The sequence below is a fragment of the Lingula anatina genome, chromosome 2, assembly GCF_051362555.1.
Source record: "Lingula anatina isolate TDL-2025a chromosome 2, LinAna3.0, whole genome shotgun sequence".
NCBI classification, from domain to species: domain Eukaryota; kingdom Metazoa; phylum Brachiopoda; class Lingulata; order Lingulida; family Lingulidae; genus Lingula; species Lingula anatina.
Window position 1 is genome coordinate 9,772,823 of NC_141768.1, and position 18,034 is coordinate 9,790,856.

Consider the following 18,034-nt stretch of genomic DNA (forward strand, 5'->3'; position numbering starts at 1 on the left):
TTGAAAGTTGTGCTATTTCCGTAAGTCATTGGATAGTCCTTTGTAGTTTCCTTTATGTGTACTAGTATATGGACTGGGTATTTGAAGTTTTTAAAATTTTAACATTTTTTTCAGTATATGTTACACAATAAGAGTCTTCACCATGTGTTTGGTCTACTTCTTGGTTTAGGAAACTACATGAATGGGGGTAGGTATATCACACATAAAAATGTATTACAATTATGTTATAAGTGAAATTGGAATTATATTTGATTAGATAAAAAAGAAATAACAGCCTGATTTCTGCATGGAAAAAACTATTTAAGTCCCAAATAAAATCAGTTCAGTAACTTATCATTTATTCCATAGCTCATTATATTTTTATTTGTTGACTTTCAATTTAAAGGAAAAATTAAAATGTAGGTTTTTATAAAGAATTGTTTTAAACATGATTGTCTTTTGTGATCAGGCAGCAGAACAAGGGGACAAGCTGACGGATTTGGACTGGATATTCTGAATAAACTGAAAGATGTCAAGGCTAAGGTAAAAAGAATATTACATTTGTAATTGATGCTTTCATCCACACATTTTCATTAAGTTTATTCACCAACTAGATAATAACACACATTTCATTTTGTTTTATTTGTGGACAATTTTGATGACGGTTTCTAGCTTCTATTGCTTTGTCACCTTATTTGTGATTATTGGGTTTCCAAAATGGTGTATATTACATAATGTCATAGTGTGTAATTAGAACGCTTCATAGTCTCATAGTCTAATTCAACTTATATCAGTACTCATATAATATATATTAGCCAAAGAAGCAAAGTGCAATGAACTCGCATGATAAACTATTATATGAAGTTGTGTCTGTTCATTGTATTAAGTCCCCGTCTGTCATTTCCATCTCCAATGCATGCACACACACACATACACACACGCACACACACACACACACCTTTAAACACCAAAATCTCAGTGGTCACATTTCTCACCCCTCCAGGACAATTCCATCAATCTGCTCCATTACCTGGTGAAGCAGTATGTGCACAAGTTTGAAGGGGAGAATGCAGGCACAGACCATGTCTTACTACCAGTGCCTGAACCCAGTGATATCACCCAGGCAGCTATAGTACACTTTGATGATACACAGAGGGAACTGAAAAAAATCAAACAAGACTTGGAAGGTAAGTTTTTTTCATATGGTTATATATTTCATGGAATATTTATGCATATTGGTAAGGTCCTTAAGGAAATATGGATTATTATCTAAATGATTTACAGTTTTGAGAATTGGAGTGTTCTAGATGGGGAAGGTATAAGAATAATGCCCTCCTAAAAAAAAAAAAAAGAGGGAAGGAATGCAAAACATCATGGTTTTTCTGTACTTTGAATTATTTGATGATTTTTTTAGCTTGTGACAAGAAAGCCCAGACTGTGATCAAACAATCTGAAGAGGCAAATAAGCAGCCATTCAAGAGTAACATGGAGAACTTCTGCACTAGAGGTGATTAAATTTATGTCTGATATGACAAATATATAGTAAAGATAATGACAGAGAAATCAAGTGAAGATATTAAGTGTTTTGTAAAGGGATGTTAGTGAATTTATATCCATGGATAGATAGTAAATATTTGTAGCTTTAAGTTTATTTGTAGGATTGCATTTGTGTGGGTTATGAGTTTATATATATTTAAACATTTAGAAATGTAGGTGTAAATAAAATATTTTGCATTTCAAGGTAAAAAGGAATTAAAAGAGCAAGAGGAAAACCTTCAAGATTGCAAGAAAAGGTGAGTCGATGTTCATTTAATTAAATCACACTCTTGACATTTCATAGAGTTTGAGGTCTGTTCAGACTTGGACCACTTTAGACTGGGGAGAGGGGGAAAAAAAGCGAATGTCAAAATAAGATAAGAGTTTTCTGGATTATTCAGAAAAAAAACCTGGATATTTGGATCCCCCATAAAGAGTTGGTGTCTTCAACATTTGTATTTTCAGAATGATTAAAGGTCCGCTTTTGTCTCTGCTCAAGTGTTTGTGTCTGATCTAACCTTTAAACACATTCCTTTTTGAATGAAATATTTTTCAGCAATTTTTTTAAATTTCACACATTTAATGACACATTAACAGACTTTTATCATCAGTTCAGTCATCAGTATTATATCCCACAGATAGTTTTTGATAGCCCCAGATGGTATCTTGGTCTTGACAATTCATGTGTACACTTATTTTTATGCGCATTTTCAGGTTTAAACAAGTTTTGGTATATTTCTGCCAGCCATTAGAAGGAAAGGATGGCAAGCCTTTGCTGCCTAAGGATTTCTTTGCACACTGGGTTCCCTTTTGTGGTGACTTTAAAGATTCATGGAAGAAAGAACAACAAGCAATAATTAAAGAAAGGTATAAGCAGCATATTTCTTGATGAGAATAAATGAGGTATTAGAAAATTATAAGATTTAGATTAAATTCCTATATATCAAAATATATTCTGGGCATTACTGAAAAATTGCTGGCAATTTATTATTGATCTGTTCTTTTGAAAATTTCAGACTTCAGGAAGCAAAACGGAAGGTTGATAAGATCAAAAAAGAGAAAAGAGTTTCTTTAACTAATACCAGAAATATTAAGGCAGGGGGACTGGTAAGTTATATAATCATATATTTACTTTTTTATTATTATTTTGATGATCTGGATTTTTTTTTTTACTAGAATGGAACAGTGTACAGGATTTGGGACTGAAAAAAAATACAATAGTAGACAGATTGATCCTTAACATTAAAAATTTGGTCAGATTAATTAAGTTGAAGATTCAAATACCAGTATGTCTTTGGTGCATTTTTCTATGTATCTTGATACATGCAGAAGAATTTTGAAAAAAAAAAGTCTTGTCAGTGACATGAAATCTTAAACTACAGTACCTTGTTCAATTTTTAAACTTGTTGCACCCAACAATGAGTACATTTCGTAACAGATGTTGTGACTGCTATAGAAGATTGTACAATCTTTTGTGACTTGTTTGTAATTTTACCTTCCCAATGTATTTATGTCTTCATGTCACAGAGCTTTTTAAGTGTAAGGCTGACAGTGATTTATAACACACAAATCTCCTGTACTATTTTATACAGATACAAGATACTTCTTTGAACTGAAGGTTGCTGTTTAAAGCTATAAATATTCAATGAAATCATGAAAAAGGCATATATTATATACTAAAATTAGAAAGTTTCTTTCAAAGGTGGTGTTAGATTAAGATATTAATAATTAAATGTTTGAAATGCTTTATATCTGGTAAGGTGAAAATATAAAGTTTCTGTAGAAAGTTATATACCTCCTTTTTGAAAAACTTATCCAATTTTCATTGTCTTTTCCAGAAAGCCAGGTTGGCAAGTAAAGGTCTTATCTGAACCTTGCACCAAACAAGTAAGTAGGTTTTGACTTTTAACTATGAAATAAAAGTAATAAAGAACAAGTTTGATGTTCACGGGAGAAGAGGGATGTGTCAGCATAATGCCAGTTAATCAGGTTGTCTTTGGACCTAATTTAGGCCTATTTTCTTTCTAGTGAAACCTTCTTCTCATGAAGACCTTAATATGCGTAGTTGAGCACAGGCTAATTAATTTATCCCTTATTCCCATGTTTTTATATTAAACTAGAAAAGCACTCCGGGAGTGCAGACCTCCGCCAAGGCAGCATTTTTTTTATTATTATTGATTATTGATTGATTATTGATCTGGATCACCACCAAAAACTAATCATCCCTGGCCCACTTCTGACAGTTCCTGAAAATTTCATCAAAATCGGTCCATAACTTTTTGAGTTATGTTGATGACAGACAAACAGGGGTGAAAACATAACCTCCTTGGCAGAGGTAATTATTTTTTAGCCTTTGTTCTTTGCATTTGTAATCTTAGTTAAAAAGTTCGATAACAGTTACTATAGGTAAATGTTAGGACCAATTTGTTGAAATTTTTTGTTAACCTTGACCTATTTTTCAAGTGACAGGTAATGTAACCTGCGAAACTGATCACTGATCACTGATCAAGGGTAAGAGTTAGCCAGGAGCTTTAAGATATGTAAATGCTCCATAAATGTTTTTGAGTGAATTGATTTAGACATTCCCTGGATGCTTTAACTCATCATTTTTTATAATCTCATGTCTTACAAACCAGCAGGGGTGATTGTTAAGTGCCAGGGATGATTCTATAATTTTCCACATTAAAATAATTTTTCTACATTCTCTTCCCCCTCTCTGCCCTCTGTTTGTTTCATGCAGGTTGTTTTTATATTTTTTCCCAAAAAAATGTGGGACAGTGGTAAGAGAAGTAACATCTCCCACATTTTATTAGGTGTTTCCCCTAGGGGTAAGACAGATTTTAACTGTGCTTGGGGGGGGGGGGGTGAACAACAACCACTAGTCCTTGCTGGTATGCTGAGAGAAGTTGATACAAATAAATAGAATCTAGACTTAATATTTTGAGCAAAATTTATTATCAGTTTCCATGTTTAAATCATTTTCAGAATATAAAACTTCTTTCAGACTACATCTTCTTGACAGTGTTTCTTCTGCTTTCTAGACATTCCATAGTTTAGCTCTCATTCTGCCCTGTTGATTCACCTGTGTTCCACCTTTACCCTTCATCTTTCATATTCGGTGAAATAAGCCATAGTGCTTGAAATTTTTTGATTCAGTTTCTTTAAACTTCCGCATCATATAAACAAATCTTTGTTGTAATCAAACAAAAAAAGATGATATTATCGCTCCTGAAAAATAGTCTGTGTATTTCATTGCACTATCACAATTGTTACATCTATCACAGCTATATATTTGACACATCATCTTGTTTACATATACTTCTTATCTGGCCTTAGTCATAGAAATGATATTCAATATTCTTCAGGCTACAGTGCCTTTGAAGAATACAAGAGCATATTTGTTAGTAGGGGCCAGTTAGAGATGTCATGTACCAGCACATTTACAAGTTGTCTTCAAGAATGTGATGGCATGAAATAGCTAGAATATTTATTGTATGACAGTATTGACAGCTACATTAATGTCCAGGACATTTGTCAACATCGTGTGACTACATGTAATAAATACAGTGTCTAATTCATTTCTGGTCAAGGTAGATTAAGTCGTCATAAAAGAACTGTTTTATTTATGGTGGAAAGATCAGAGGTGAGGAAGAGTTGGTCTACAAATAACTGGCCCTGAAAAAGGGAACAAGAATTGTCAGGTTTCCCAACTGCACTGAAGCAGAATGATTGGAATAAAACTGTTCTGAAGTTTTTTTTCAATCAGATTTTTTTCAGTCTTAAATCATAGTAATATATAATTGCATTATTCTTGCCATAATGCAAATTGACAGTTTCATGTTTTCTGTATATATGCCTCTTTAATTTTTATCCTTCCCCCTCTTTTAATACACGCTAAAAAAAATCAAATCAGAAATAAACTGGGGCATGTAATTTTCTTTTAACTTCTATGCTAGAAACTTTTGTCCGATCTCTTTTTTGGACATAAAAAGGAGCAAGACCTTATTGATCATTTTGATAATTTTATGAAATTTACACCTCAGCGTTAATACATTGTTTCCCCAGCGAGCAATGGCAACATTTGCACTTAATGTTTTACCCTCCACATGATATCACCTGCAGCACTTCAGTTACATGGAAAATTTACTGATGAAATAGTTAAATTGTAATCCAATCTTCCCCCTTAACTACCCTACTCTTAGTGGTGACAGCCCTGGTTGAAGTTTCATCCTTTCCCATCAGTATAGGCATATTATTAGATGTGCATGTACTTTGTTACAGCACACTTCTGAATCAAAGGAGTTGCAATTTTACAATTAAAGTTGATTAGGCAAAGCATGCCAGTTAAAATGCCATTGCAGTTTGACAGGCAGCTTAACTAGAGAAGCAGAACTTGCAGATATTCAGAAATACTGAGCGAAATATTTCACAACAAGGCAGGTCATATTGCAATCAAGAAATGATTATTACTCTAAAAAGTACTGCACATCATTTCTATATATATATATATTTCCCTGTGCAGAGATAGTGGAGAGTGGTGGGGATGGCTCCGTATACAAGAGGGAATGTATGAGAGGTCAGAGCAGACAAATGCTATCATGATACTGTGACATAACCTAATGTCCAAGCTGGACACTTAACCCAATGTTAGTGCCTAGCACCACAGAGTCTGCAGCCATTCATTCGTCACTGTTGTGTCTCGACAACAAATAGGCAGAAATGGTACTGCTGCCTCCACTAAGCCTTGTTATCTACTAATAAGGTATTGATACTTGTCGCTGGCAACACATCCCACAATGTTATCATCTTCTAATGATCAGATTGACATGACAGTGACAAAGGGCTGTAGGGTAAGATGAAGCTGTCACATTTCAAACCCAGACTGAGTTTTCCTACCTCTGTCTCTCTCTCTCCTCTCTCTCTTTCTCTCTCATTACTGCTTATCTGAAAATGAAGCGCCAAAGTCTACGCGTACACGCCCAACTTTGGGGATTGTCCAAAGTGGCGACAAAACTAAATCTGATAAAAGTTTTATGGCTGGTGGAGGTAATGTAATCTGTTACAGAATATCAGTCAGGATTGAGGACTTGGTTGGTGTTAAAGGATTGGCAGAATGTCATCTCATCGCCTTCAAGCTTTGTATTGTGAAGACGAAAGGATGAGATTTTTGTCTTTACTTTACAGAATACTAATGAATTAAAGAATAGTATCTTGTGAAAAAAGTCCTTATGTGTAATATTGATTTATTTATTCCAAATAAGTGTTTTTATGTATAGTAAAAAAAGCTTTTTTTTATATTTTTTAGAATGGGCTATAAGAAGCCTTAACTTATTTCAAAACTAAAGAGATGTAAAAAGGATTTACAAGATAAAAAATGTAGCATATATAAGTTGATAGAAAGGTGAAGACAATAGTAAACAGAAAAAGGAAGGCAATAGACATACAATTTTACATTCATTTAGGTAAAATGCAGAGTGCTGCAACAAACTAAGTATTATCCCTTTATGGTAAGCATTTAAGATCTCATTAAAATTGTGTTATTCAAAGAACCCCTTCCATTTAATTAAATTGTTGTTTTGGTATTCTGTAACCAAGGCCCTGTGAGGAATTAAAATAACTTTTTTCTTAAAAAGGCTATACCATATGAATCCTAAAATGTTGAATTGCATATTATCTGTGTTAATCATCATTCCGTCTTTTTCTCTTTATTCTCTTTCCTCTCCAGTTTCTAGGCCAAATGTTTTACTTAATACACAGTTATTGAAAGAATATGCATAAAACAACAGTTATTGAAAGATTATGCATAAAACAGACCTGAAGTCAGCAATTTCAGTGGGAGGTCTTTTTCTGGGTCTTTTTCTGAAAAAGTGGACCTTTTTTACTCTTAGTTGGCCCAGTTAAGAAATGCCACAGAACCTAATTTTTTTTCTGGGCCTGGATATAATGTTACATACAAAAAGGGTTGGGTGTGAACAAGTTTTGTTTTTATCAGCATGTCTAAATAGATTAACAGATTAAACCATATAAAAAGATAATGAAAAAAAATAAAAACATTTGTATGGGAAGCTTGACTCCATAATATCACTGTGCTCACATACCCTGGTGCAATCTTTGCTTTATATTCTTACGCCTATGATTATTATTATTTTATTTTAGGCACATAGATGATAGAGGAAGGGTGCAACTTTCAATAAATAGATTGTCAGACCAAGAGACAAACAGGCAATTCTTACACCATGTCTACAGGAGTGTGCAGTAAAACAGAGTTAGCTGAGGAAAGACCTTCCACTGAACTGGTTTGTCAAGAGATTTGGATTATTTACGTGCAATATATACATAAAACGTATATATAGATAGATATATACATATTGCTGCTGCAGGTTGTCATATGGATTCATTCTGTGATAATTCCTAAAACATTTTTCATCAAAAAGTGCTAATGGGTATTATTGACGTCATTCTCTTAGGGTTGATACAAGCTGTCTACTTTTCTAATGTGACAGCGCGTTCTTCTTTTATTTAGTGCACAAAGTAATCACTGTCGTTTTGTATTTTCTAGTAATAAATTGATAAACAAAGCATTTTGCCAGTTTGTCAATCATTAAACTCTTATTATGACATCTTATTGTTTACACCTGAATGTTTTGTAAGAAAACTGTTAATACTTGTAAAAGCAGGTGGTTAACATTATACTTTAATACCTACTTATAGCTAGCCTTCGTTAATGTCTAGCTCTTTAATTCCAATAACTTTGTGGAATTGTGAAATTAAATTTATGTTTAACTTTCATCTGTTGTCTTGACTTCTTTGAGATATGTAGCAAACATTAACTTATGAGACCAACTGTAGTTCGTTTGTGAAAAGCGTAGAAATGGATGGAAAAAGTTTTAAAGGGAGGAGACGAACTGGTCAGCTTTTCATTCTTTTTCTAGGACGCAAACATAACGCCCCTCTTTCTCTCTCTCACACGTGTATGCGCACACACGCAAACAACACACTGGCTCCGTGACCTGCAATTGTACTTTGGTTTCATCGCATTGTAATATCATATTATTAAAAATCAAAACCCATGGCGCCTGTCTCAGTTCATTTTTCATCTTAAGGTAATAATCTTGTCTCCTTCACCTGCGAAATCTTAAAAAGATCAACGAGTCACTGTCATTTTTCTCACCAATATTATAAGCCAGACTGGTTGCCTATTGTAACATTCAATCTAGACAAGTCGTTGGTAAAATTACAATAACTGTCATCCGTCATGATCAGACCTACAGTAACAATAAGTAACGATTATTTGTCTCAGTGGGCAGGCTAGCGTGGGAAGGGTTTTTTTTATAGAGGTTGAATAACCCTTGGACGATGCTATGATCTACGGAGGTAGATTATATAGAATTTTCTTTGGTTTAGTCATCGAAGGAAGAAAGCTAATTACTTGTCTCCCAGCGTAGTAAATCTCTGGGAAGGCATCAGCCGGGGAGGGTGGTTATCTCTAGAATGCCCCGTGTTGGTGGTGCCACGGTGCCAGTGCTGCTCGACACTTCTGGCATGCACAAATATTATGGATGGATTCCTATGCGTTCTTCTAAGGACAGAGCTGCGTTCAAGCACTGCAGCCGACGTACTGGAGTCACACATGTCAGCCGAGTGGATTTATGAGGAGGGTTGGATGGAAAATTGGGCAAACATTAATGATAGCAGTCTGTGATTCTTCTGCCATGCAGGTAGACTAATGAGATCTTCATTTCATGAACAAATGTTGATTCTGCAATATCCCTATCATTTATACCTCTTAAGTCCTCAGCAAATGCCACAAATCTTCATACAAACACATTGGAGGGAAAAGTCAACTGATAATTCGAGATTTGATTGTTGAGTTTGTTTGCAGACAACTTGAGATGTAGGCAGTACTAGACTTGTGGTATTTGCATACGGGAGCCTGATGAGTATGGACAACCTCCATGGAGTAAGGCATTTCTTACGGAGGGGAGGGGGTACACCCTTAACATTCCCCACCCACTTTCAATAAAAGGGTGAACCGCCTTCTGCTTGCCTGTCGCTTTTTGGAATAATTTTTGATGAAGTCAAATTTTTTATGGCAAGTAGACATATAAGTTCCATTTGTGATATGCCGAAAATCACCGGTAAATTGCTGAGGAATATAAGTCATTTTACGCGAGCTACAAATACCTGGAAATCGCATGTCCTGATATCTCGGAATGTAGACATTAAAGAGCATCTGGTATCACAGCGTTAAAAATCAAGGTATAAAACCTATAACAGAACAATTCTTCCACTCGTACTTTAGTGTTTAGTCATTAGTTATTATTTTGTATAGTAAGTGAAAAAATTTGAAGAATTGAATATTTTTTCTTTTTTCTTTTTCAATCAGTATCTTTAAGATTTACAAAGGACGGTGCCCTTAATCTAGATCATTCACACAGCACAGGGCGATTAAATGCCAACTTTTCGTGTGAATTTTTATTTAAATCGATCCCATTGCGTGTGTTTCCCACTGCCGCCCCGTCATACGCACGCGCGCACGCACGCACGTGTGCACTTTCATCTTCACCTAGAGTTGCGTTAACCTCAGATATTTCAAAATTGTGGAAGCAGTCGATCTTTCTCTAAGATGGCGACCGGGTAATATCAACTCACTTCTATATGTACGCTATTTCTTTTTCATCAATAATAGATACGAGCTCATTCACAAATTATAAAGCCACACTCCTACCCAATAAATGAACGTATAAACTACAAATTCTTAAACGATCATAGGTTGGAGCAGTATAGTTTTATACAGTGTGTAATTGGTTACAAATCTCTCTCACACACACCCTCCTCCAACATAAAAAAAGAAAGAAAGAAAAGCAAAATTGCGTGCACTCATTGAACCTGAACGTTGATTTACAGTTAGTCAATAGCCAATGATACCATATCACGCAACTGGACGCGTGCGTGCAATATGCCATGACGAGGATTGGGTGCCCTTCAGCTGATGTCGCATTGATACACTTATAATAGCGAACAAATTAGAGCTTCCAGTCGCTAAGGTACATAAGCAAATCTATGGCCTATTTGCTGTGTGTATTTGTCTTCCATCAAAAGCAACCCCTGGAAACTGTTTGAGACAACCTCAGAAAATTATCAGACGTGTTTAAGATATCAATTGTTTTGAATGGATGTTTTTGTATATAGTTAAGAGTGAACAATGAAACAAAATGAAAGATGGCATCGCTGCCGTTTATAGACGTTAAGATATAATGGCGATTTTCCAATTAGAAACGATAAGATCGGTATTGTAAGATAAGAGTGCTTACATCTATGTTGTTGAATTATCTCAAAAGCACGCGCGCTACTAGTTTTTGCATTAGAACCTATCGTAGTATTCATTGTGTTGTGTGCTTACAAAGAAACTTAATTCCGCATCTCGCATTTTCGTTGATGTGCCAATCAAAATAATTACTATTACTTTTTCGCCTCGACAAGTTAAAGTATATGATTAACTCATTCTGTCTTGTAGATCCACCTTATTATTAGATGTCGTATCGTCTCTCAATCTGATGCTATCGTAGGGCTTGCCCGCCAACTTGGGTGGGGTGCCCGAACGTAAGACAGAAGCCTGGATGAAACGCGGATATTAAGAGAAACTTATACGATTATTTTAGGGACTGCCACTGTAATTTCATTGTCATTTACTGACGCATGAGAATGCCCCACCAAGAAATAAATACCCTCACATTATCTGAAGAGTTTAACCCTAAATCCATGCACGTTTTTCTCGTTTCCTGGATATATAGTCCATGATTGAAATGGTTCTTTGGGTGGGTCTTGAGAATGTTTGCTATAAATATGGATTATAATATGTATATTCACCACGACAGTAAATTGTTTCTTTCTTTTCTGTATTGTTCTTCACTAAGTAAAGTGTTCATAAACAATAGGACAAGATATCCCGCCACCGACGTGGGTGGATAACAGGTACTACATCAAAACGCCAGCGAATGTTGAATTAAAACTACATATACACGCCCTTGAAAATACAAGGAGACACTATTTGAGCGCGTCTTTATGGATCCCTGGTTCTATAAAACAGCACCAAATAACATCATGATTCTGTACGCTGATTGCAAGACAATACTACACACACACCCGTAATAATGGTACACGTAGTAACTTTATAATAACTAAAAACTACATGAAATAAAATTTAACATCCACGCAGTCTCAGTTCCATCTCATAGTATTTCTGGATGTGTCTCACAACCACCACTGGCTGACCATTTTACAATGCATTTCATGCCGCATTTGTAGAAAACTAATTTTGTAGATAAGTTCGTAAGAGGCATCTTATATATTCTATGTACTCTTGTTCATCTCGAAAGTGTTTTTCTACCAGTGTACTTCTAGGAGCAAGGCAAAAAAAGGAACCAACTCGGTCGCTGCCTATAGCAAAGTGAGTCCGGCGAGTCCAGCCGCTCTCTGTTCTTTTTTGTTATCAGAAGCCGCTAGTCCGCCTCATAAATAATACTGCCCTGATGTTTAAATTTCAGCTGGCTCTCTTAGTACAATCGTTAAAAGAACATCTATCTGCATGTACCTGGAACGAAAACATAACTACCTATGACACAACAGTAACATGATACACTGCGTCCTTTCCCCATTAAAAGAAACAGATATGATCCATTTTTGATGCTAACGTGTTCACCGTCCCACTCGAGTAACCAAAATGACCATCTGTGGTTTCGAAAAAATAATCGGCATTTTTTTTAAATGCGCCATAGTAATATGTCTGTGTAGTTTTTACAAGCAAACCGTTGTCCAGAAAGTAATAAAATTGTATGCTTTGTCTGGAGATGATTGACTCATAACACAGAAAAACAACGCAACAAAAAAATCTCTACTTTGCGTACTCTCTTCAAAAATCTTGTGCTAATTTTTCCCTATCCTGACCCGAAACAAGCTGTGTAACAGTATTATAGTAACACCAATGCATCAGCGCACAAAACATCGCATCGTTTAACTTAGTTTCCTTTTCGCCAGATCTTGTTAATCTATAAAATTGATTCTAGCTTAAGATAGGTCGGGTAAGGTAGCATATTGTAAAACGTACTAATTGTTGTATTAAAAATTAGATTGAAGGCGCTTTATGCTACAGACACTAAGGATAATCATCGCCCTAAATACTCCCCCCCCCCCCCCCCCCAACACACACACACACACCTCATGTTATCTTGCTGGAAGCAGACTTCACTACCATTCCGCCGCTAGGGAGAATGGTCTTACTGTTGCACATGATATAAACACCCTTACGTGAATATCGTCTTTTCATCATACTTATACAACTATACAGGTCCTCTGGTAGAGATTTGCATATTTTCAAAAGCCAGTCAGAAGCAGTAAATGGTTTGTAGAGACAAAATCAATTTTTTCTGGCCATTTTGCAGTGATTATGCATGCATATCTATAGCAGGCGACATAAAGTGGGGGTTTGTGACGACGGATTGTCTAGCGTCTAGCCAAATAAACCTTGAGTAAAAAAATATAAGTAGGAAGTTTACGGGAGCATATCTCTTAAAAAGTCAACGTCTCGCGTCTTTTGTGGAAGAAAATTGATAAAGCGGCAATGCGTAGAAAATATTAGGAAGAAAAAAAGTACCAGGTCGTAAAACAGCAGCCCCTGTATAGTCGCGACAGTTTGATGGGTTCACTTGCTTTGTGAAGTTTCCAAAATTGAAACGTGAAAAACAGCTGGGTTAGAAGTCGGACGTTCTATACCTTCGCCCTGACCAACGTGATGGCAGTTTTCTTTTATATCAAAATTGTGTCAACATTGCCAGGCTCAGAAGTAGGCCTATAATTACAAAGTTCCATTATATATTGTCCATAAGCGGAAGTAGAATAAAAGAACTTTAAAATAAACACAACTGTATAAATTCATTAAAGCAAAATAGCATGCACTGTGGCATCTCTTTCCTCTTTTATTTTCATAAATTAGATTGAAAGCAAAAATGAACAGTGCAAAAATAATCCGCTTTGTAATTAATGACAGTATGATAAAGAGATGACAGCTGTGATTAAACAGGAAGACGACTTTAGATATCAAAATCATTGATGGCTGACAGGTATCATTCAGTCCTGTATAATATATTATAAGCGAATGACCACATTTTCAAAATCCGACCTTTTCTAAACTACAAACGCAACAATAAAACACAGTTCACACACACACCCTTGTTCTTGTATGAAATACAGCAACGTGCGCAAGACAGTGGGGCAATATCCATGCTGCCATTAATACAGTTTAATGTCCGGCTTAACGATTGTTTGTCATTCGATATATAATCAAGAACCGTGGTCTACCTGCTCAGCTGTTTGTCGTCAGGTTGGCTCGCTTAGTAGTATAATGGCTGTGAGACACGAACGTTGTGGTGCTGTCAGTGCACGACCTTTTCCCTCTGGTATGTGACAAGTTGTGTCTTAATTAACCACGCGGGAGATAGAAGCTCACTAAATTATTTTCAACGGTGTTATTTTAGTCCACTGGAAGCCAACGTTATTATTTTTGGCACGAATGTCTCCAATCTGAACTGGTTATGCCTGTTGATTGGGCGAATAAAAAAAACCTTCACGAAAAAGTGCTTTTGACACTTCCCCGATTTTCACTATTAATTTGCAGGAGTGGGGAACTTTTTAGTAAGGCAAGCTTTGCGCACTCCTCTGCGCTCCTGATTGCGTCCTTCAGTCACAAAGTAAAGTAATACTGATTGTAAAACTAAACACAGTATTCACATTGTATTTACAAAGCTATGTACACGTTTTATCACAATATTTAATAAGGTGTCAAAGTTGACTGGTCACGTTTCCAATTCTATATCTGGTAATTTCTGAGCCATGCAGCGACATTCCTTGATTTTCAGAATACGTTTTCTCTTGATTGCCGGGCGACTCCCAGGACACCGCAAAGTCACTGTAATCCATGAGAATCGTTTAGGTCGGCAAAATGAACATGATGTGAAAGCATCTAAACCACTGTCTTTTCTTCTCCCACTTTTTGGAATAAAAAACGAATTGCACTGACCATAACAAAAGCTGTTTATAATGACTCGTTTCAAACAGCCTGGTTCCCGGATGACTTGGCGCAGGCGTTCTGTCTGACACCATTCCTTTTTCAAATAATTTTTCGTTGTCACTGTAAAAGCTTTTCTGCTCCCTCGAATTAAGTTATTTTCTTTTCCGCCTTTCTTTTTTCTGCCAACACTTAAATTTGGCTGATTTGGAATAAGTGGATTTTTCGATTGTAAAGTTGGTGTGCGGAATATGTCTAACGTTCTTTTGTTCTGTCTTCCTTTGTGACGCTGTTTTGATTGCGCGTGATCACGCGCACTGTCCACCATGCTGCACATTTGTAGCATGCACGCACACACGAGCGCTAGTCCGCAATACTGAGCCATGGTCCCTTTATGCGCCCACCTCATTCTGCGTGTGTCTGCATTGGGCCTATTTAACAGAATACGCAGCCTTCCGGATCCCTCCTCTTTAAATACGTTCTAAATGGACTGATAAAACTGACAAGCACTAGAGTGATTTGGGTTTGTTGCGTGCTTCCCCCATTCAGGCAGCGTCACGCCGCCAAGACGGGTCCCCCTCTCTCGCTCTCACATGTCGCCGTTCTTATCTCAGGCACTCTCCATGCACCGATATTGTCATAAACCCGGATAGAGTTTCCCCGCACACAATACTTCAAAGTTGCTACACAACACTGTCGGCGGACGTGGAAATATTGCCCATCTGGTCCACAGACGAACTGAGAAGGTGGTGAAAATGAAGTTGGAGCCGTTCCTGTCAAAGTCAGCTTTATAAGAACTGAGCGAAGCATGTCACCCGGCATGACGGCAGTGGTGATCACGGAAAGAGGGTCCACCAGATCAGTCTAAAGTTGTCTTTTCAAATGTCAGCTCCCGGGGCGGTGTCACCGGTCTATCAAAAGACGGAGACAGGGGTTTTCCTGCAGATGCCAGTCTATGATAACTGCCTAAGCTGAGCCTTGTACCGCCACTGCTCTTTTACAAAATAAAATCCTTGTTTTGGTTACCGAGCTAGAAACAACGGTCTGATCAGGTTTTGTTGCGTTGCTGGTCATATCTCTGGTATAATATCCGTAATACGACAATCAGTTATAAGTTTAAAAGTAGATATTGTGAAAGAAGAGAAAGATGCAGATGTCAAACCGTGGGGTGCTGAATTCGTACACCACATTTTTTATGAAGTCATTAGCGATGAGGGCATGCTTAACAAGTGATTTTTATCTCCTGACAGCCGTTTTACCGGTACTAAAAAAGACACATGACACGCCTTATCCAGGGACGAAATATGTCATAAAAAGTTGAGAAGTATTTCATCTAAATTTCAAATCTGAAAATATCTTGTTTATCAATTAGGCTCTTATTAAACGGTAAATAGACTGAAAGATTTTTAATGGAGAACAACAGCGAAAGAATGTTATCGTATAAATTTCTAGGATTGTTTTTTTCTACAACAATGGAGGGGAAGTAATAATGCAATTATAAGAATGGCATGCAAAACAGCGTAGGGAAACGGGGGGAGGGGGTAGGGGGGGGTAGGGACCATGGTTCACATGTGGTTCACAACATCCGATCTCTACCAGAGAATTTATTAAAACATGTTCTATGTTTGACATGTGCACGATTTAGGAGTGCAGCCTTATACATAAACCTATACCTTGTGTGGAGCCGTGCACGTACACGAAATGATGTGTGTGAATCTAACTCGCAAAATTCGCTCATGCTTTACCGTGAGTTTTTTTATTCAAACTTCGGCACCAACTTCACTTATAACCATCATCTACAAAAACACATCGCCATGAAAATACGTTTTTATTCACTTTTAGTGTAAATGGGATAGCTGTTATAGCGGGGATTCAATATACAGACCAAAGCTTGCGGATTAGTCTTCGAGTGTGCACTGTAATCTAATAAAGACGCAGAATCAGCCTCCACGCGTCCGACTGGCGCTTGTACAACCGCCCTGTCTTGTGAGCTTTAGCTAAAATCTATCAATATCACCCCACGCTCTGAGTCTCTCTCTCTCTCTTTTCTTTCAAAAACATTTAAAGCCTCATCATTATTATACCACCAAAATATCCCATTTAGCTTTCTTCAAATTTCAAATTGCAGCAAAGTCATTTTTCAGAGCATCGTGATAAACCCCAAATATAATCATGACAATTATGGTATTTGAAACTTTGTTACTGTTAGCTATCATAAATCCTTTGAAGAATATTGCAACATTTCAAGTATCGTTTTGCCGAAGGCACTATCGTCTCTGCGGGTGCTTTAGTCGTGAGCTTAATTCAGCATTCAGATCGCCCATGTTGCTTACTATACTTACACACTTAACCTCTTTGAAGAATATTACAACATCCTTTTGCTGAAGGCTTACCCATATACACAGCAGCTAGAGTAATTTGGGGGAAGTCAGTGCAACTTATATCTTTTACTAAAATTGGCATAGATTAATTATTTTTTCATTCGTTATTTTTCCACGTTCTTTTCATTGATCCTTTAATATATTTTTTATCATATTTACTAGGTGTTTTATATACATTTTATATTGTTTCTTAGTATTTTATCATCCATATGGGTCCAAACCGTTCAAGCACGATGACTTCTGTATAAATTTTCAGGCACCATGATAAGACGATCACTGATTATCTGAATGATTGATCATCCAAGGCAGATATTATCTTTTAATACTAGACAGGAAATTCGTCTCAGTTCAATTACTTCTGCATCATTTAACTTATTAGTTATTCACAGCGATTGCATCGTCGCGTTTCACTTTATACGTTAAGCAATGATAAGGCACCTCCAAACTAACCGATGTAAATGTCGAGCAGAAGTATTCATGTCCCTCTACCAGGGCACTATCGGTGTTGAAAAAGATGAAATTGCGTTTTTCAAAGTTGCGATCAGTTGGTCCACCTAACGCAATCTGCCGCCAGTCTAAACTAGATTCACAGTGAATATTAACTATCTTGGGCTTCTTTTCAATGACATGTCGGTAAAAGAATAAACTATCTCACTTTCTGCACTAATTTTTCTTTCCTTATTTCTTTTCTTTTCTCTCTTTCTTTCTCTCTCTCTCTCTCTCTCTTTTATTTATCTATTTATTTGTTTATTTATTTTTGTGGAATAAAATTATTGGAATCTGCGGTAGTTAGTTATATATATTTTTTTATCATCTATCGATCTGCCAAGATCTTGCCACCTGCAACATCTGAAAATAGGCTCCACACCCGCCAATGAGCAATTCATCCTTGAAAAGACATGCTATCATTCAAAATGATCGGATATATCACGTTGCGTAGGTGATCTTCTCCCAAGATTGAACTGAAGAAGTGCATCTTACTTCATTACTTTTACCATGTTTCATGCCTGGCGTATAAAAAACGCAATTTCGTAAAAAACGTTTTTACCTATGTGTGCATGCTGCATAGTCATCA

General features: G+C 36.5%; 2 protein-coding genes and 1 long non-coding RNA gene across 5 annotated transcripts in view; 1 reads left to right on the plus strand and 2 right to left on the minus strand.

Moving 5' to 3' along the window:
* Positions 1-8,304, plus strand: part of LOC106163314 (uncharacterized) — a 31,893-nt gene extending 23,589 nt beyond the window's left edge. For 2 of the 3 annotated variants that reach the window (XM_087004307.1, XM_087004309.1), the window contains exons 13-21: positions 115-187; positions 449-522; positions 983-1,166; positions 1,394-1,486; positions 1,721-1,772; positions 2,230-2,382; positions 2,532-2,622; positions 3,354-3,402; positions 7,672-8,304. In XM_087004307.1, the coding sequence (XP_086860433.1) occupies positions 115-187; positions 449-522; positions 983-1,166; positions 1,394-1,486; positions 1,721-1,772; positions 2,230-2,382; positions 2,532-2,622; positions 3,354-3,386 (753 nt within the window). In that variant the 3' untranslated portion in view covers positions 3,387-3,402; positions 7,672-8,304. Of the gene's footprint in view, positions 1-114; positions 188-448; positions 523-982; positions 1,167-1,393; positions 1,487-1,720; positions 1,773-2,229; positions 2,383-2,531; positions 2,623-3,353; positions 3,403-6,977; positions 7,023-7,671 lie in introns of all 3 variants that reach the window. The other variant, XR_015332810.1, reaches the window with a different exon arrangement.
* Positions 8,305-11,397: 3,093 nt separating this feature from the next.
* LOC147763383 (uncharacterized) lies at positions 11,398-12,814 on the minus strand. Its single transcript, XR_015332811.1, has 2 exons — positions 12,733-12,814; positions 11,398-12,109 (listed from the first exon to the last, which is right to left on the minus strand). It is a non-coding gene; the product is annotated as an uncharacterized LOC147763383 (long non-coding RNA).
* A 653-nt stretch (positions 12,815-13,467) lies between these two features.
* LOC147763384 (gremlin-2-like) lies at positions 13,468-15,526 on the minus strand. Its single transcript, XM_087004310.1, has one exon. It carries the CDS (start codon positions 14,985-14,987, stop codon positions 14,367-14,369), a length of 621 nt encoding a protein of 206 aa, XP_086860436.1. The 5' UTR covers positions 14,988-15,526; the 3' UTR covers positions 13,468-14,366.
* Positions 15,527-18,034: the final 2,508 nt, after the last annotated feature.